At 39.5% G+C, this 20,750-nt stretch overlaps 1 protein-coding gene across 3 annotated transcripts in view; it reads left to right on the top strand.

Moving 5' to 3' along the window:
- Nucleotides 1-7,097: 7,097 nt before the first annotated feature.
- The window catches only part of SKAP2 (src kinase associated phosphoprotein 2), a 209,655-nt gene continuing 196,002 nt past the window's right edge, over nt 7,098-20,750 (top strand). For 2 of the 3 annotated variants that reach the window (XM_050785452.1, XM_050785453.1), the window contains exon 1: nt 14,834-15,811. In XM_050785452.1, the coding sequence (XP_050641409.1) occupies nt 15,745-15,811 (67 nt within the window). In that variant the 5' untranslated portion in view covers nt 14,834-15,744. Of the gene's footprint in view, nt 7,295-14,833; nt 15,812-20,750 lie in introns of those variants that run through there. The other variant, XM_050785454.1, reaches the window with a different exon arrangement.

Below are 20,750 nucleotides of genomic sequence, written 5' to 3'. Positions count from 1 at the left end.
TTGAGACAAGCCTGGGCAACATGGTGAAACCCTGTCTCCATTAAAAAAAAAAAAAAAAAAAAAAAAAAAAAGCCCGGCATGGTGATGCATGCCTGTAATGCCTGTAGTCCCAGCTACTCAGGAGGCTGAGGTTGGAGGCTCCCTTGAGGCTGGAGGCCAAGGCTGCAGTGAACCATGATTTTACGACTGTATTCCAGCCTGAGCAACAGAGCAAGATCCAAAAGACAGAGAGAAAGAGAGAGAGAGAGAGAGAAGAAAGGGGAAGGAAGGAGGGAAGGAAGGAAGGAAGGAAGGAAGGAAGGAAGGAAGGAAGGAAGGAAGGAAGGAAGGGAAAAGGAAAGAAATGCAAAAGAAGAAAGAAAGAAGAAAGAAAAGAAAGAAAATCCTCTTCTAATGTGTAGCAGTCAATTACAATAAAAAGAAAGCAGATAATTTGGGGATGCTTCAGGAAGTCCTTTGTGCTCTAGCAAGTTAGGTAATTTTTCTAGATTTTAAAAGTTATTTGTTTTCATAGCATTGCATAGAATATAAAAATAATTCTTTTGCCTCTGAAAAAAATAAGGTAGCTATTTAAAAAGTAAAAGCAAATGCTTATAGAAATATAAAGCAAGCTGGCTGGAGAGGAATTGGAATTGGAATTGTCAGTGATTTTTTTCTCTTATATATGGGTTCCTGGGGGAGGCATCACATTTGAAGCGATAACATGGTTTTAGGATCAAAGCAAATAACTAAAACAAGGAGGAAGCTAGTTTCTCATTACACTGCAATGTGTCTTTAGAATGTTGAACAAATGGACTGAAGGACAGCAAAGCACATCAATGGTAAATTATATAATTCTTGATGTCTTCTCTTGTCCCATAGACGTGTCTATCTATGGCAGCCCACAAATTGTAAAGACTGGGTAGATGTCAACAGTGCTGACTTCCTTTGTTTACCAAATTTCAGTACATAAAACCACACTAAAGTAGTCATTAAACAAAGAAGAACTGAAAGGGGAAGAGTTGAGATCTGAATTATTTAAATAAAAGTATCTTAAAATTATGGTATTAGGGATGAGGGTAAAAAATTGTTTAGTATTATGAAATTAAATTAAGCATGGATTTGATGGATGAATATAGGGAAAAAGTATAAAAATTAAATGGGGTTGAAATGGGGGTAGGGATGGAATAATTTCTAAGTATTGTAATATGCAATGCAAATTGTGAGCAGATATACAAGACAGTACTTAAAGTCCTGTAAAAATGTGTGTATGTGTGTGTGTGTTTTTCTTTTGCCTAGTAGTGGGACACTATAGAAAAAGGGAGAATTTTGAGCACCTTTGAAATCTTTTTTTTTTTTTTTTTTTGAGACAAAGTCTTGCTCTGTTGCCCAGGCTGATGTGCAGTGGTGCACTCTTGGTTCACTGCAACCTCCACCTCCCAGGTTCAAGCAGTTCTCGTGCCTCAGCCTCTCAAGTAGCTGGGATTATAGGCATGTGCCACTATGCCCAGCAAATGTTTGTATTTTTAGTAGAGACAGGGTTTTACCATGTTGGCTAGGCTGGTCTTGAACTCCTGACCTCAAGTGATCTGCCCGCCTCAGCCTCCCAAAGTGCTAGGATTACAGGCATGAGCCACTGTGACCAGCCTAAATCTTATTTAATTGTACTCATATTGGTCTTAGTCATTTGTACGACACTACTGTTTAATATTGACAACTTTGAAAGTCACTGAAAAAAATTAAATGGCAATTTAATGTTAAGAGCTGCTTATGGTTATCAAATCCATCACAGCCCTTCATGAATATATTAAGCACAAACCCACTGAATTACTGTTGCTGAAGACAGCTTGGTATTTTAAAATTGCCTAGTGAGAACAGAATGTACTATAATAATAGGAAGGACTCTGGTTACAATTTACTATTTTATCTTTACATATGGAAAGAAATCCAGACCTGTTTTTAATTATTTAATGTTCTAGAATCTTTGCCAACCTAGTGGAGGTATTTTTTTTTTCCCCAAGACAGAGTCTTGCTTTGTTGCCCAAGCTAGAGTGCAGTGGCACAGTCTCGGCTCACTGCAAGTGGGGGTATTTTTTTTCTTTAGCTATAAAATGATTTCTAGAAGTATATTTAGAAAATTATGTTTCATCTAGATTAATGTTATTTAAATAGCTGCAATAACAAAAATAAAATTCCTGTGACAAAATAATTCATGGGGCAGTGGTACAAAAATTCAGTCAATAGTTCATATAGAATAAATTATGATTCAGAGGCCAAGTGCGAATCCTCCAAAGTTTAATTAATAAGGCAGCTGCATTCTTCGGTTTCATTCTTCTAGGAGACTGTCTTTTCATTAAATGTTAATAAGGATTTTGTGGGGATCAGTGCTATCCTAAAGAGAGAGCAGGGCACACAGCATAACATATGACCATGAACATCTTGCTTGCTTTACATTGCTAGTCCTGAAACCATTATTTGGAAGACTGATGCAGCCTGCCTTCCCTTATAATGTTTTAAATTCCAAAATACTGTCTCAATTATCTTTCATCCAAAGTCATAGTGTGCTTAATCCAGGTATTAAACCATTAAATCCAGGTATTAAATCATTAAACATGATTTCTCAAACCAACCTAGATCCAAGTAAAAAGGAAGATAGTTACCCATCCACTCTCTCTCTGATTGGTAAAATTTCAAGTAGTGCAGGAAGGGTCATCTTTAGCAGTAGGGTGGATTGGGGAAAATTAAGTTGTATCAGTGACCCTGCATTTTTCCCCTTAGGAGAGCTCGAGGACAACTTTCCCTGACTCTGTGATGGACCAAGAATACAAATGAGATATTTAGGATCACTCAATTGGACCTCTTATTTAAATTCTTATTTAATAAGAATTAAAGGGAGAGAATCAAAAGATTTGTCTTTTAAAGTACCTGCTCACAGTTCAAGGTAACTTCATCAAACCATCAAGGAGTAGTAAAACAATTCACATGAAGAAAAGGGATTCTGCATTAAATTTTAGGTAGTAATGAAGAACGAGAATTTTCTTGGCATGTTCCTAGTGCACATACATCTTGGGGACTAAGCCTGAAATAAAAGGCAAGAATGGGATTTGGAGCCGGGCGCGGTGGCTCAAGCCTGTAATCCCAGCACTTTGGGAGGCCGAGACGGGCGGATCACGAGGGCAGAAGATCGAGACCATCCTGGCTAACACGGTGAAACCCTGTCTCTCCTTAAAAAAATACAAAAAACTAGCCGGGCGAGGTGGTGGGCGCCTGTAGTCCCAGCTACTCGGGAGGCTGAGGCAGGAGAATGGCGTAAACCCGGGAGGTGGAGCTTGCAGTGAGCCGAGATCTCGCCACTGCACTCCAGCCTGGGCGACAGAGCGTGACTCCGTCTCAAAAAAACAAAAAAACAAAGAATGTGATTTGGGCCCATCTCTTCTCTGGAGATCCAGGTAGAATATAGCAGCAGCCTATAAATTAAGACCAAGAGTAAGGCAGAGCCAGAGTCCAAGAAGCCTAGATGTAATCAAGACAAATACGTCTCTTTATTAAAAATAAGCACAGTAAGGACTTGGTCTCCGAACCGGGCAGGAGAAACTCAGTTACTAGAGCTAGGATATAAGATCAGAGCCAGATTATCATGAAAGCTGACCCTTCTGATGGTTAGGTTCCTGAGCACTGAGAATCTTAGATAAAATAAATCAATTCAGTTAAAGGGAGAAGAGGGCTGCTACCTGGGCAGGGAACCAGGTAGCCTCTGACAAGTCTGGAATGGGATGGATAGTTCTCTCACCTTATTCCTAATTTGTAGAACCCTAAAGACATACAGCATTATGTTAATTATTCAACTCTAGTTCATATTAAATTGCTTGTTCTTAAAATGATTGACCAGGGCAGCAAAGTGCCTGAGTACAGTCATGTGCCACATAATGACGCTGGTCGATGGACCACGTATATGACAATGGTCCCATAAGATTATAATACTGTATTTTGACTGTATGTTTTCTGTGTTTAGATACACAAATACTTACCATTATGTTACAATGCCCATAGTATTCAGCACATTAACATGCTGTGCAGTTTTATAGCAGAGGAGCAATAAGCTATACCATCTAGCTAGATGTGTAGTAGGCTACAGATCTAGGTTTGTGTGAATACACTTTATGATGGGCCGGGTGGGGTGGCTCAAGCCTGTAACCCCAGCACTTTGGGAGGCTGAGACGGGCGGATCACGAGGTCAGGAGATCGAGACCATCCTAGCTAACATGGTGAAACCCCATCTCTACTAAAAAAAAAATACAAAAAACTAGACAGGCGAGGTGGCGGACGCCTGTAGTCCCAGCTACTCGGGAGGCTGAGGCAGGAGAATGGCGTAAACCCGGGAGAGGGAGCTTGCAGTGAGCTGAGATCTCGCCACTGCACTCCAGCCTGGGCGAAAGAGCGAGACTCCGTCTCAAAAAAAAAAAAAAAAAAAAAAATATATATATATATATATATATATACACTCTATGATGACATAGACATACACAATGACAAAAATCACCTAATGATGCATTTCTCAGAATGTGTCCCTGTTGTTAAGTGATGCATGACTGTGTATGTTTGTGTGTATGTGAATGAGATGGACAGCAAATCTTGCTAACTTAGTAAATTTTACTAATAAGATTAATAACAATTATGAACTAAAAACTCAAATTGTGAACTGCACCTTTGGTTCTGGTTGGGTTCTATGTCACATCTTTTCAGAGTAAATGACTTCATATGAATTCCAGTGAGAATATTTTTTCTTGTTGACTGCCACACAATGATAAACTTATACCAACTAACCATGGAAGTTTCAAATGAAAACAAGGAATAATAACTTAGAAAATGAAAACAAATCTTTATTTGTAAAAATTCTTAAAAGAGCCCTTACAAGATAACTTGAGAGCCAATAGGTTTTACACTTTGTTTAGATGGATTAGGCTGCAAAATAAATGCAACTTCAATTGCTTAATTTATTTTATTAGTTTATTTATTTATTTTTGAGATGGAGTCTTACTCTGTCACCCAGGCTGGAGTGCAGTGGCATGATCTCAGCTCACTGCAACCTCTGTCTCCCGGGTTCAAGCAATTCTCCTATCTCAGCCTCCTGTGTAGCTGGGACTACAGTTGCATGCCACCATGCTCGGCTAATTTTTGTATTTTTAATAGAGACAGGGTTTCAGCATATTGGTCAGACTGGTCTCAAACTCTGCCTCAGGTGATCCACCCACCTCAGGTTTCCAAAGTGCTGAGATTACAGGTGTGAGCCACTGTGCCCAGCCCAGTTGCTTCATTTGTTTAGTCCACATTTTACTTATGATAGTACAATGGCTGTCGACCTAAATTTACTAGAATCCTTTTTCTGCAGGTTCTGGTTAGGCTAGGCCACAAAACGTATTCTTTTGTAAGATTTGGAGAGCAGAAATGAAGTAGCAGTCATTTTGTAGTTCACACGTATTGTTGCTTACTGTTTTGCTCACTCCATTGGTGTAAGTCAGCAGCTGAGCCTGCTACTGCTTCGTTTTCTATTGGATCCTCCTTCTACTTCTCTGACTCTTGGTGCATTTAGCTCTTTAATGAAGGACTCTGGTTTCTGAAGGACATCCATACCATCAAGTGAGAGCTAACTTGGGTTTCAGGTTGTGCTCATGAACTATGGCTTATACTTCTAGTTACCAGCTTGCCATGAAGTTCTTCCATCTTCCCTTTCTGATTCCCTGCTCCGTGGACTTTGAGCTCGAGCATCAGATGTAAAGATAACTGCCTTATATAAAGAGACAGTTTAACCAGCTTTCGCAATTGGGAAGGGTTTAATCTTTGTAACAAATTGCCATATATTATATCTCTTTCCATCTTTCTAGCTTCATTCTAGTAGTTTTGATTTTCTACTTGAACTCTGACTGATAGAGAATTGGGACAGTGACAGTACAAAATGAAAAGAGATCTTTTTACCCCCCACCCCCCACCTCAGTTGTATTGTCAGGAAGCAGGTTGAGAAAATTATACAACCGTTCATGGAAAAAGACGGGTGGCTCAGAGGGAATAACGAAGAGCCAAGGATAAGTTATTTCCAGGTGGGAATAGAACTGTGTCCTAATCAAATAACTTGCCACATTTTCCTGTTTGGGCTTCAGAATTGCTTTGGACCAGTGATCTTTGTTTACTTCCTGTTCTCCCAACCCCTTTGAATAGGAATGTCTGTGGTGGTTATCCTATGAGTGTCTCCTCTTGTATGTTGAGTATGTGGGGACAAGATAACTTGTCTTCGTACTACATAAAGCTTTAGTTTGAGATATCTGTACTTAAAGAGCTGTGTGTGTGTGTGTGTGTGTGTGTGTGTGTATATATATATTTTTTTTTTTTTGAGATGGGAGTTTTGCTCTTGTTGCCCAGGCTGGAGTACAATGGCACGATCTAGGCTCACCACAACCTCCGGCTCCTAGGTTCAAGCAATTCTCCTGCCTCAGCCTCATAATTAGTGGGATTACAGGTGCGCACCACCATGCCTGGCTAATTTTTTGCATTTTTAATAGAGACGAGGTTTCTCCATGTTGGTCAGGCTGGTCTCGAACTCCCAACCTCAGGTAATCCACCCACCTCGGCTTCCCAAAGTGTTGGGATTACAGGCGTGAGCCACTGTGCCAGCCTCAAAGAGCTGTATTTAAGGAATTAAACCAGAGGAGCACCATCCACACCTGAGCTTCATTTAAATGATGAGATTCTGGACTTTGAGCCTATGTGACAATGGGATGAGACTTTGCAAGTGGCTTTGGGAGGGGATCAGTGTATTTTTGCATGTGGGAGGGATGTGAACCATTGGGCATCAGAGGGACAACTATGATAGCCAGCTTCCAGTGTGGCCCCCAATGATCTCTACCTCCAGTATTCACAGCCATCTGTAGTCCCTTCCCCCTTCCCAGCAGGCTTGGTCTGTGTTACCAATTAAATATGGCAGCAGTAAAGTGATGTCACTTTTGAGATTAAGTCATAAAGATATTGCAGCTTCTGTCTTGGTTACTCTGTCTTGTGGATTAATTGCTTTGGGAAGCCAGCTGTCATATCATGAGGATACTCATGCAGCCTTATGGAGAAGTCCATGTTGTAAACAAGTGAGGCTTTTTTCTAACAGACAAAGAGGAATGGAGGACTCTAGTCAGCAGTCCTGTAGATGAGCCAACATCAAAGCAGATTCTCTAGCCATGGTGAAGTCTTCAGGTGACTGCAGTTCTCATGAGAGGCTCTGAGCCAGAGTCATCTAGCTAAGTTGCTCGTGGATTCCTAACCACCAGAAACTGTGAGATACTGTTTGTTTTAAGCTACTTAATTTTGTTATGCAGCAATAGATAGCTAATATAATGCCTAAGTATAAATATAATCTTTCTTCCACATGTCTATGAAAGCCAAATAAAAATGAAGGTAAGAGAGGCTGTGTTGTGGGAAGTCAGGGACCCCAAACGGAGGGACCGGCTGAAGCCACGGCAGAAGAACATAAATTGCGAAGATTTCATGGACATTTATTAGTTCCCCAAATTAATACTTTTATAATTCCTTACACCTGTCTTTACTGCAATCTCTGAACATAAATTGTGAAGATTTCATGGACACTTATCACTTCCCCAATCAATACTGTTGTGATTTCCTATGCCTGTCTTTACTTTAATCTCTTAATCCCGTCATCTTCTTCTTAAACTGAGGAGGATGAATGTTGCCTCAGGACCCTGTGATGATTGTGTTAACTGCACAAATTGTTTGTAGAGCATGTGTGTTTGAACAATATGAAATCTGGGCATCTTGAAAAAAGAACAGGATAACAGCGAAGTTCAGGGAACAAGGGAGGTAACCTTGAACTGACTGCCAGTGAGCCCAACGGAACAGAGCCATATTTCTCTTCTTTCAAATACAAATAGGAGAAATATCTCTGAATTCTTTTTCTCAGCAATGAACATCCCTAATAAAGAGAATGCGCCCCTGAGGGTAGGTCTATAGACGGCCCCCTTAAGGCGATCGCCTTTTATGGTCAAAACTGAAGGGATGAAATAAGCCCTAGTCTCCTGTAGCGCTTCCAGGCTTATTAGGATGAGGTAATTCCCACCTAATAAATTTTGGTTAGACAGGTTGTCCACTCTCAAACCGTGTCTCCTGATAAGATGTTATCAATGACAATGTGTGCCCAAAACTTCATTAGCAATTTTATTTTCGCCCCATCCTGTGGTCCTGTGATCTCGTCCTGCCTCCACTTGCTTTGTGATATTTTATTACCTTGTGAAGTATGTGATCTCTGTGACCCACACCCTATTCATGCACTCCCTCCCCTTTTGAAAATCTCTAATAAAAACTTGCTGGTTTTACAGCTCAGGGAACATCATGGAACCTGCTGACATGTGATGTTTCCCCCCGGACACCCAGCTTTAAATTTCTCTCTTGTACTCTTTCCCTTTATTTCTCAAACCAGCCGAGATGCCTAGGAAATAGAAAAGAACCCATGTTAACCATCGGCAGCGGGTTCTCCCGATAAGGCTGAGAAAAGTAAATTGTATTTTGGCCTACTTTCTATTTTTCTTTGGTGTTTATTTAGCTTCTCTTAAACCTAGGCCTGTGGGAAAATACTTATTCAGTACCCCTAAGCTAATTTTAAAGAACATAAGAAAGGCAGTTAGCTTCAGTTATAGGGATATATACGTATATCTTTGAACTGGAGGATCTACTTTTGGTAAGACAAATCATAAGATTTTAGCAGGGTCTAGTCTCTCCTTTGCAGAATGGTAGGGAGGCCGCTACCTCTCTTAGGTTGAGATTTAAAGTTACATTTATTATTCTTTTTTTTCAACCTGATATGACTAGTTTAAAGAATGTAAAGTATGATTTGATTTACTTCTTGGTTTTTGTTATGGAAACCAGAGAAATAAGAATGTATTTCTCCTAACTTCTCTTTATTACACTTTCCATCTTATAATCAATTTCAATAACTTTAACAATAAACAGTAAAAATGATAGACTATACAAAGCATTGCCCAAGTGAATCCATCATGGACCTGTGTCTGAGAATGGCTTCCTAAATAGGGGAAATGTGTTTCACACAAAAAGTCCATCTTCTGTTATTGCCTTTTTTTTATTTGGAATATGAGATGCTATATATTTTAAGGTAATCTTAATAGTTTCCTGTCTCTCACTAACAAGAATGACTTGTCATAATGAGCAGTGTAGACACTGTCCATTTGATCCACTCCAGAAAGCTGTCTATTTGATACAAGAGCAAATCACCTCAATTCCTTAGTGGAATGACTGGAGTATACGTGAATAAATGAGACACAGGAATTTAAAAGAAAGGTTCAGTTCTATCAGAAGGAAACAAAGGATTGGAACATTTGGAGGCCTGGTTTAATAAAAAATGTGACAAGACAAAGAATTATATGTGATAACTGTAGAGGGAGGAAGAATCCTCCCTAATATAAAATGTCCATGAAATAGTCGTTTTCTTCTTTAGGAAGGAAGATAATTTTGTAGCTTAAGAAAAATAGTTCTCAATTCTTTGAAGTTGGAAGACCTATATTGTAAAATGACTATTTATTTACTTTTACCTACACCAAAAATAATTCAAATTTTCCGTGCTCTTTATAATTCATCACATTTAAACATCTGGGTAGGAATTTCAGATTCCATTTTGGGGAATGGGTTTGTTTGTGGGGGTGTCTTTTTTTTGTTTTTATTTTTGCATGTTTTACTTCAGCCGTAAAGTTTTTGTCTTTGTTTGTTTGTTTGTTTGTTTTGAGAGGCAATATACAGACTCTAAAATGCTCTATTTTTTCCTTTTATAACTAGTTTACTTTTGTCTCAGAGAATTACACAAAAATGTCATACTGTATTTGACTTTCCAATTTTTTATTAGACTGAAGTGTTTTTGATGAACTATTAATAAAGTTGTTATTCTGTGTTAGGTTTAGGATTCCAGCTGAGGATGAAAGATAAGTTACAACAAATTTTGTGCCCTGTAGTAGCTGGGAAGTAGCAAAGTGATTCTCAAAATGAAATTTCACGATGTCTTGCATTCACCTATGAGGATTTTTTTTTTTTTTTTTTCCGGTGACAGGGTCTCGCTCTGTTGCCCAGGCTGGAGTGCAGTGGTGTGATCTCGGCTCACTGCAATCTCTGCCTCCCAGGTTCTAGCAATTCTCTTGCCTCAGCCTCCCGAGCAGCTGGGACTATAGGTGCACGCTACCACACCCGGCTAAGTTTTTGTATTTTAGTAGAGATGGGGTTTCACTATGTTGCTCAGGCTGGTCTCAAACTCCTGAGCTCAGGCAATCCACCCACCTCAGCCTCCCAAAGAGCTAGGATTACAGGTGTGAGCTACGGCTGAGGACTGTTTAACATGCAGATTCTCAGGCCCCATCCTAATAAGACTGACTCAGAATCTCTGGGGATGGGATTTGAGAATTCACAATGTAATAGGTTCTCTCTGTGATTCTAATGAAAACTAAAGTTTAATTGATCTAGTGAAGGCTGGAGGGCAAAGGAATAAACAATTTACATTGTGACTGGCACCCAGGCACAACATAAGATATAATAGTAACTTCTAGGAAAGAGCCACTACCTCTACCAAGGGAAATCTAAGTGAAGACTTAATATAGAAGCTGACATTTACGTAGTTTTGAAAATGTGCCTTGCCAAGCAGAGATGGAGGGTGTGGCAGGGGGCATCTCAATGACTCATGTTGTTAATGATATTTCTTTTGTTTTTTTTTTTGAGACAGTCTCGCTCTGTTGTCCAGGCTGGAGTGCAGTGGCCAGATCTCAGCTCACTGCAAGCTCCGCCTCTCGGGTTTACGCCCTTCTCCTGCCTCAGCCTCCCGAGTAGCTGGGACTACAGGCGCCCGCCACCTCGCCTGGCTAGGTTTTTGTATTTTTTAGTAGAGACGGGGTTTCACCGGGTTAGCCAGGATGGTCTCCATCTCCTGACCTCGTGATCCACCTGTTTCGGCCTCCCAAAGTGCTGGGATTACAGGCTTGAGCCACCGCGCCCGGAATGTCAATAATATTTCTACTAAGAGAAATACACAGTGTATACTCACTAAATGCTTTGCCTAGGCAGTTTCTGGCTGAAGCCTTCCTCTTCAGCCTCTATTCTGTGTTCTTCAGGGATTTTGGTGACTTAATTTTCCTTGATGGTTCTACACCAGGTTTTGAGGGATTTTAATGGTTAAGAGGCACTTGAATGTAATAAATATGTATATGTGTACATATATGTAATAAATATGAGTGTACACACACACACACACACACAGGCATACCTCACAGATTTTGCAGATTAGGTTCTAGACCAAACCAATAAAGCAACTATTGCAGTAAAGTAAGTCACACAAATATTTTGCTTTCCCAGTGCATATAAGCATTATGTTTACTGTAGTTCATTAAGTATGCAGTAGCATTATGTCTAGAAAAATAACTAATGCCAGGCACGGTGGCTCAAGCCTGTAATCCCAGCACTTTGGGAGGCTGAGACGGGTGGATCACGAGGTCAGGAGATCAAGACCATCCTGGCTAACACGGTGAAACCCCGTCTCTACTAAAAATATACAAAAAAGCTAGCCAGGCGTGGTGGCGGGCACCTGTAGTCCCAGCTACTCGGGAGGCTGAGGCAGGAGAATGGTGTGAACCCGGGAGGCAGAGCTTGCAGTGAGCTGAGATCCGGCCACTGCACTCCAGCCTGGGCGACAGAGCGAGACTCTGTCTCAAAAAAAAAAAAAAGAAAAGAAAAGTAACTTACATACCTTACTGAAAAATACTTTATTGAAACTGAACATGTCGGTACATTCCTGTAGTCCCAAGCCACTCAGGAGGCTAAGGTGGGAGGATCCTTTGAGCCCAGGAGTTCCAGGCCAGCCTGGGCAAACATAGGGAGACCTCCATCTCTAAAAAAAGCCCCCAAACTTTATTGCTCAGATCATCTGAGTCTTCAGCATGTTATCTTTTTTCTGGTGGAGGGTCTTACCTCAGTGTGAATGGCTGCTGACTGACCAGGGTGGTGATTGCTGAAGGCTGGGATGGCTGAGGCAATTTCTTGAAATAAAACAAAAATGAAATTTGCTTCCTCGATAGACTCTTCCTTTCATGAAAGATTTCTCTGTGGCATGTGATGTTGTTTGCTAGCATTTTACCCACAGTAGAACTTCGTTCAATACTGGAGTCAATCCTCTCCAACCACTGCTTTATCAACTAAGTTGATGTAGTATTCTAAATCCTTTCTTATTATTCACAGTTAATCTCAGTATTCACGCCATCTTGACTGGAGTAGATTTCATCTCAAGAAACCACTTTCTTTGCTCATTCATAAGAAGCAACTCCTCATACCTCCAAGTTTTATCATGAGATTGCAGCAGTTCAGTCACATCTGCAGGCCCCACTTCTAACTGCAGTTCTCTTGCTATTTCCACCACATCTCTAGTGACCTCCTCCACTGGTCTTGAACCCCTCAAAATCATCCCTGAGGGCTGGAATCAACTTCTTCCAAACTCCTGTTAATGTTGGACTCTTCCCATGAATCATGAATATTCTTAATTGCATCTAGAATGGTGAACCTTTTTCAGAAGCTTTTCAATTTACTTTTCCCAGATATATTAGATAAATGACTATCTATGGCAGCTATAGCCATATATATATATATACACACACATATATATATATATATATATTTTTTAAGATAGCGTCTCATTTGTGGCCCAAGCTGGAGTTCACTGGCACAGTCATACCTCCCTGTAATCTTGAACTCCTGGGCCCAAGGGATCCTACATCTCCCTTCCTGAGTAGCTAGGACTACAGGCACACACCACCACACCTGGCTAATTATTCTATTTTTTGTAGAGATGGGGTGCCACTATGTTGCCCAGGCTGGTCTTGAACTCTTGGCCTCAAGTGATCCTCCTGCCTCAGCCTCCCAAAGTGCTGGGATTACAGGTGCGACCCACCATGGCCAGCCATGAAATATATTTTTAAAATAAGACTTGAAAGTTGAAACTACTCCTTGATCCATGGGCAGCAGAATGGATGTTGTACTAACAGATATGAAAACATTAATCTTCTTACATATTTCCATCATAGCTCTTGGGTGACCAGGTGCACTGTCAATTAGCAGCAATATTTTGAAAGGCATCTTTTTTTCTGAGCAGTAGATCTCAACAGTGGGCTTAAAATACTTGGCAAATCATTCTATAAACAGATGTGCTGTCGTCCAGGCTTTGTCGTTCCACTTATAGAGCACAGGCAGAGTAGATTTATCATAATCCTTAAGGGCCCTAGGATTTTCAGAACAGTAAATGAGCATTGGCTTCAACTTAAAGTCAGCAGCTGAAATAGTTCCTAACAAGAGAGTCAGCCTTTCCTTTGAAGCTTTGAAGCCAGGCATTGACTTCTACTCTCTAGCTACAAAAGTTCTAGATGGCATTGTTTTCCAGTAAGTGTTGTTTCATCTACATTGAAACTCTTTGTTTAGTATAGCCACCTTCATCAGATATTTTAGATAGATTTTTTTTTTTTTTGAGATGGAGTCTCACTCTGTCGCCCAGGCTGGAGTACAGTGGTGCTATCTTGGCTCACTGCAAGCTCTGCATCCTGGGTTCACGCCATTCTCCTGCCTCAGCCTCCTGAGTAGCTGGGACTACAAGCGCCAGCCACGGCTGGCCACCATGCCCAGCTAAATTTTTTTTTTGGCATTTTTTTTAGTAGAGACAGGGTTTCACCATGTTAGCCAGGATGGTCTCTATCTCCTGACCTCGTGATCCGTCCGCCTCATCCTCCCAAAGTGCTGGGATTACAGGCATGAGCCACCATGCCTGGCCTTAGCTAGATCTTTTTGATAACTTGCTGCAGCTTCTTCACCAGCATTTGCTGCTTCACCTTACACTTTTATGTTCTGGAGATGGCTTCTTTCCTTAAACATCATGAACCAACCTCTGCTAACTTCCAACTTTTCTTCTGCAGCTTCCTTACCTCTCAGCGTTTTGTAGACTTGAAGAGAGTTAGGGCCTTGCACTTGATTAGGCTTTGGCTTAAGGGAATGTTATGTCTGGTTTCATCTTCCATCCAGAACATGAAAACGTTCTTTACCAGCAATAAGTCTCCTTCACTTTCTTATCATTCGCATGTTCACTGGAGTAGCATTTTTAGTTTCCTTCAAGGACTTTTCCTTTGCATTCACTACCTGGCTGTTTGGTGCAAGAGCCCTAGCTTTTGGTCTGTCTTGGCTTTCAATATGCCTTCCTCACTAAGCTTAAACATTTCTTGCTTTTGATTTAAAGTGAGAGACATGTGATTCTTTTACTGGAACACTCAGAGGCCATTGTAGGGTTATTCATTGGCTTAATGTCAATATTGTTGTGTCTCAAGTAATGGGGAGGCCCAAGAGAGGGAGAGATATGGGGGGAAGGTATGGTTGGTAGAGCAGTCAGAATGCACACATTTATGGATTACAGTCGCTGTCTTATATGGGTGCTGTTTGTGCTGCCCCAAAGTAATTATAATAGTAACTTCAAAGATCACTATAACATATATAATAATAATAATGAAAAAGTTTGAAATATTGTGAGAATCACCAAAATGTGACACAGACATGAAGTGAGCACATGCTTTTGGAAAAATGGCGCCCACAGATTTGGTTGATGCAGGCTTGCCACAAACCTTCAATTTGTTAAAAAATGTAGTATCTGGGAAGCACAAAGATGTATGCCTGTTAAAGGTTTTAAAGAAGCCATTTTTTTTTAAGAGAAAACTTTTAAGAAGCTTTACACATAGCAGACAATAAGTATTTGTTGACTAAATGGTCAAGTTGGAGTGAGCAGATTTTATAATTTTATTCTACTAATCACCACCAGCAATTTTATTTTTGATGCTTGTAGATGGACAGTGGTGCCTATGTCTATTAGGCCTTCTGATTTTTTGTTTCGTTTTGTTTTTTCCTGCCAAAGGACAGTGCTTAGAACTTCCCATTCTTCCTTATAGTGGGGAAAAACTGTCACCCCAAGGATATGAATTAGGTAGAAAAGTAATGTAAGAGCCAATCACAACGCGCGCTGCGGGGCGGCTCCAGACTGGCTTCTCCGGGACGACTGGCGGAAGATGAGACTTCGTTACCTCCGTTCAATCGGACAAAGAAGGCCATAATAGTTTTGGACAATAGAAAATTCCTTGTGGGTTAAACTGCGGTGGGACTAACTGTTACGCAGAAGGCGTAATTGGAAAACTTCTATACACTGTGTATCACGGATACATTATTTTCTGGAATCCTGGAGAAACGATCAGCAGCTGTGGTGGCACCAGTACCAAAAATGGCTGTAAGGCGCTTCGGACGCTGGATCAGGTGACGCAGCCTCAGTCCGCCCACTTCCCACCAGCGGCTCCTCCTCCTGCTTCCCGGCGTAGCGGTGGGCGTGGCTTGCCCAGAGGCTCTTTCTTCTGGGGCCGGGAAAACCGAGGAATACACATGCGCAGTTGGACCCCTCAGGCCCTTCGTGTCCCTTCCTACCCATCTCCCCGCCCCGACCCTCTGGGCGGGGCTGGGCCGACAGTCCAGCTGCTGCTTGCTGGAGATTCAGTGACTTCCTTGTTGTGAGCCCTGGCCCGCCAGTGTCCCGACTTGTAGCCCCGCTGTTTTTATCCGGGCCGCTAGCCTGAGTCTAGGTCGCAGCCGCAGCCCCAACCCGTCGGTCACCTTTTCAGCGCAGGTTCTTTCCCCGCACGCCCTGCGCTCCCTAACATGCCCAACCCCAGCAGCACCTCCTCACCATACCCCCTCCCTGAGGAAATTAGGAACCTGTTGGCAGGTAAAGAGCGGGAAGGCGGCGGTAATGCTGTTGGGGCGGGGGCGAGGGAACGGTAAGCCGGTGGGGACAGAAGCACTCAGAGCCCTTATCCTCCATCCGCACGCTCCCTACGTCTTCTAGCCAGTGGGGTTGGCACAGGGAGGAGAGAAGAAGGGTTGTTTCGTCTCAGAAAGGGAGTGGGCGTGTGTGTTGAAATTTGGTGCGGGGATGGTGGCGAAGCCCTTTTTGGTGGTCTACACAAGTGAGATCAGGACGTTTCTATGTGCATTGTGAAGACTCTGTGTGTGTGTGTGTGTGTGTGTGTGTGTGTGTGTGTGACAGAGGAGGGCGGGGAAGGAAGAGTGGTAGAGGGAGAGAATGATAATGAATGCTGCGTGAGCAGGCAGAAGGGAGCAGAAGTCAAAGAAGTAGTTCTTGGGTGGTCTGGCCAATGGAGGTAGAGGATGTAGAGATGCAAAGAGATGTCAGAGCCACAGGTGTTAGGGGTTATGGGGTGAAAGAGTTTGTCATTTCTAAAACTCCTGTTTTTCTTAAACATTCAGCTCACTCACGTTTACAACTTTTGAAGAAGGTCTGGTTCTCAAATGGCCACTTGTCCCCAGCCTCAGTAATATATTAAAGCAAAAAAGGAAGGATATGTTAAAGTTCCACTTCCTGTGTGACACGATGAAAGTACTTCATGTTTGCACCCTTATCTTCCCTTTTTCAGTTTTACATTACCATTTATAGGAACTTGTTTTAGGAGCTAAAAACGTGGTTCTTCAGTAGCATTATGAATCCACTACTAGTTCATTAATTTTCTGGATATGGAGGTGTGTATGTTCACTAAGAACCAATAAAAATTTATATTTCTGTACAAGTTAGAAAATATATCTTTTTAAGGTAGCACAAATCTTGCCTATCTTAATGTTCTGGAATTTCAACCATCATTTATTTTGTCTTGTGTACGTCAGAATTCTGGAAACTGAATTTCGATTTTTAGTTTTAGATTCTATAAAATATTTATCTTTCAGTATTGTTCATGAATAGATTACAGATTGCTTATTATAACTCTTAAAAAGCAACATCATCTAAAATGTGACATTTGAAATAGTAGGTTACTCCTATAGCAATGTGAGTCCAAATCTCCTAATATGCTGTTATTCAATTTTGGTGCTTGGCATTATTAATGTGGTAGGGAAATGAAAACTAAGTGTATGAATGTAGACTTATGTTTGTATGATTACGGTACAGTATGTTGAATGCATTTGTGGTGGGATAGCCTTTCACTCTAAGAAATGCTTGTTGTCATTAAAGGGTACCACTAAGGGAAATAGTTAAAGAAGTCTAAAGACTGACTTCAGGCAGCTTTATTACATCTGCGTGACTACTGATTTTGTTTTACTACACTTAACATTTTTTGTTGTTACAGTGCTGGAATTGTTTATTTAGAATATTATTGTAATAACCAGTGCAGAAAAGTGTTTATCATTATTCCAAAAATAGATGAAACAATTTTCAGGATATTCTATGTCTGTATTTTTGAATTTAAGAACTAACATATAGACCTCTAGGTGCACGTTTTAAAGCTTGGCAACTCCCATAGTGCAGTTTGTTATTTGGATCCATAATCATACATCACAGATAATATGATATGTAGGTCATGAGAACCTTTATTCTCTTATTCCCATAGATCACAAGTATTTCATGTGGCCCTTATTTGTGTAATTTAAAAACTCAAAATTACATCTTTAAATTATCTGCCAATGCTAATTTCCGATATATTTCTGCCCTCTCTCTTTAGTCAGGTAATATACTAGCATAACATCTGAAATTAAAGTCATTTTATTGACATTTTCACTATTTTATATTATTAAAGCAAATCACATATTAAAACACATGAAGTATTAAAAACAAATATTACAATTAAAACTTTTGGAATTAGAAACTTAAATTACACTTTATTTTCAGAGGATATTTTCAAGAAGTATGGAAGTGAGTTGGGGTGTATTTATATTTAAAGAAATTTAACAAATCAGTGTTTTTCGGGTTTTTAAAAAACTTATTTGGAAAATTGTTAACATCTTATGTTTGACTGTAATTAAAATCCTTTTTGAGGTAGAGAAGGCTTCAAGAATAGATGCTGTCAGCAGTTATTTCACGTATTTCATCTAAAAATATTGTTGGCATTATACATGATTCTTTTCATAATTCAAGTTTATTGGGTAAGAGTATATGAGTAGATTTAGAGTAACTAACATTATAGAAGCATTTATATTGGTTTGAATATTAGAGATATTGCTGGCTTATTTAGCATATTTCTTTGAAACTAAGGAGATATTGGTAATGTTGTTGTAGTTAACAGTTGAGTGCTCTTAGAATGTATGGTACTATGCTAGAATTCCAAGGTAGAGAAGATAAGGAACTAAACTTTTCAGGGGTTTAAAGTCCTTTGTTTTCAGAAAGAAGAATATAAAATCAAAAGATAATGACTGTTAAAAATAATGTTGTTTAGATGTATCTGTTTGTGTTCCATATGCCTATTATCTAAATCATTATCTGTCATATGTATTGTTTGAAATTTCACCTGCTTAAAAGGGAAGGTACTCAAGTGTATTCTTATTTATTGTTTTTCTTTATTTTTCTGATTATGGCAGTTCTATGCTATACTTTCAACATTTGTTCCCTCTCCCTTCCTTCCCCTATAAAAAACATTCCATAGAAATGTCAAAAAAAAAAAAAAAAAAAAAGCTTATTATTGTTAACTCACATGTGTTGTGTAAAGATACCATTGAAAAAGTGGCTATCTAGTTTGATTTTTAGTTATATTTTCTGTGGAGTCAGTCTTGAAGACCTATGCTTTTTATAAAATGTTGATTATTCTTCTGGTTATATGAACAGAAAAGGACTTACAGAATTTCGTTATTGAAAGCAAATTTTGAGCTGCCATATGCATTACAGGCAACCTTTGATTTTTTTCTTTTCTACAACAATGGAAGAACAGGTTTAGCCTGGATAATTGAAATCAAACGACAATCCCAAATCTTGTCCATTTAATCTTCTCTCACATCCAAATATTTTGACAAGGACTAGCAGCAAGAATAATCTTGATTTATGTGATTTTTTTTTCTCTAGGCAGGCCAGAAAGTAAGAGGAACTAGAACCACTTCCCTCCAGCCTCCTTTATTTGTTTAATCACCCTTTAAATAATGGTTTTTTAGTGGCTTGCAATCAGATATTCTCATTCATCCTCATTCATTTGTTTTAGGACAACAAATTTTAAAAGGAAAGCTCTAAGAAGATGTTATTTTCTGTTTACTAAATTAGCAAATGAAACCATTGTTAAAAGAGGAAAATAGTGATTGTTAGTGCTCTGAAAAATGAAACCAAACCAAACAAACAAACAATAAAGTGGTTATATAGTTTCTGCAAAGTGATCTTGAGGTCTTGTTCACATGGCAGTCTTGATTAGAAATACCACATTTTCCCTACTGGGAATTTTTAGAACATTAAAAATGTTTTTCCCACACACTATGTGTGAAGATAATCAGTATGTTTAGGGGACATTGATTATCTTCACACATTGATTATAATGTATGAATTTTTTTTCACACAATATTATTTAGGGTATATAATCAGTCCCCTAAAGGGATTCCTGTAGGGGCACTAGGTGAAGAGTGCAATTTATTTGAAATAGAGGCAGAATTTTTTCAATGCTGAGTATATTACGGTTTGATTTCCACCTTTCCAAAGTTCCATTTATAATTTGGTCAACATTTTGGTTTTATTTTTCCTATGAGAATTATTTATGGTGTATCTAGTGTCTCATAACTTCCTTCTGGGACATTGGCTGAGTATGTAAAGGGAAGAGTGCCACCTACTGAGTCACCAGTAGTCACCTACCTCCTTAGCACCTGGATTTTCCTATGGAGCAAGAACAAGCCTCCCCCATCTGGGCAGCAATCACTAAAGAGCATAGAGTTGATATGAGAACACTTAATCTCAAAATGAAATCTATTGTACCTCCAAGATACTCTTTTCTGGAAATAGGAATATATGTAAATTAAGGGACTAGAAGTTTATAGAGATTTTTTGTATGGGTTAAATAATACAGATGAATTAAGATGTGGTGTTAGGAAAGTTATTTGCCTATTTTAAGTATATAATGTCCTACTTTGTCTTGGGAGGAGATCTTTTGGCATGGCTGTCCATTGAAAGTATTTTCATCTCATTACTATATAAGGCTCTTGATATTATATACAGTTTTTATAGCTACCCAATCCAAATTATCATTGGTTTTCTTCAAAAATAAGAATCTAAACATATTAAAAAGTTAGCATTATATGAAAAATTTGCAAATGGGCTTATTGCTCCTGTTACCAGCGTTAAAGTATTACTAGAAAGAAGGTAGACACAACAGCGTAGGAAAAGCTGCTGGTGATTTGAAACACAGTTGTCTCTCATAAATTTCAGATTAAGTGTCATATATGGGTGATAAAAGTGGCATAGGCTAGATTTTATATACTCATTATTCACTTAGTTTGTCTTTTTCAATTAAAGCTAAGTCTATCTTTTTCATTCCACTGAGTTTACATTTCTTTTTCAATCACATTCTGAACACATTACAATAGATGCTGCCTAAAAGTGAATATAGTGTAAATCTCAGACTAATTAATGTGTTATTCACTGTGGCTTCTTTGAAAATGTGTGGTAAAAAGATTTTGATTATTGTAAGGTGCTATTTATCAAGAGTCATCTTTCAGCGGTTGAAAGATGTTCAGCCCCACCTTTAAACAGCCCAGCTTTCTTTTTTTTTTTTTCTTTTTTTTTTTTTTTGAGACGGAGTCTCGCTGTGTCTCCCAGACTGGAGTGCAGTGGCACGATCTCCCAGCTTTCTATCAAAATATATCATTTAGCTTCCCAAAGTCAATTTTGGAAATTTTGTCCAATGATTGGATTG

Source organism: Macaca thibetana, chromosome 3 (assembly GCF_024542745.1).
Source record: "Macaca thibetana thibetana isolate TM-01 chromosome 3, ASM2454274v1, whole genome shotgun sequence".
Lineage (NCBI taxonomy): Eukaryota > Metazoa > Chordata > Mammalia > Primates > Cercopithecidae > Macaca > Macaca thibetana.
The sequence above is the reverse complement of the archived record's forward strand: the minus strand, read 5'-3'. Positions and strand labels throughout refer to the sequence as shown.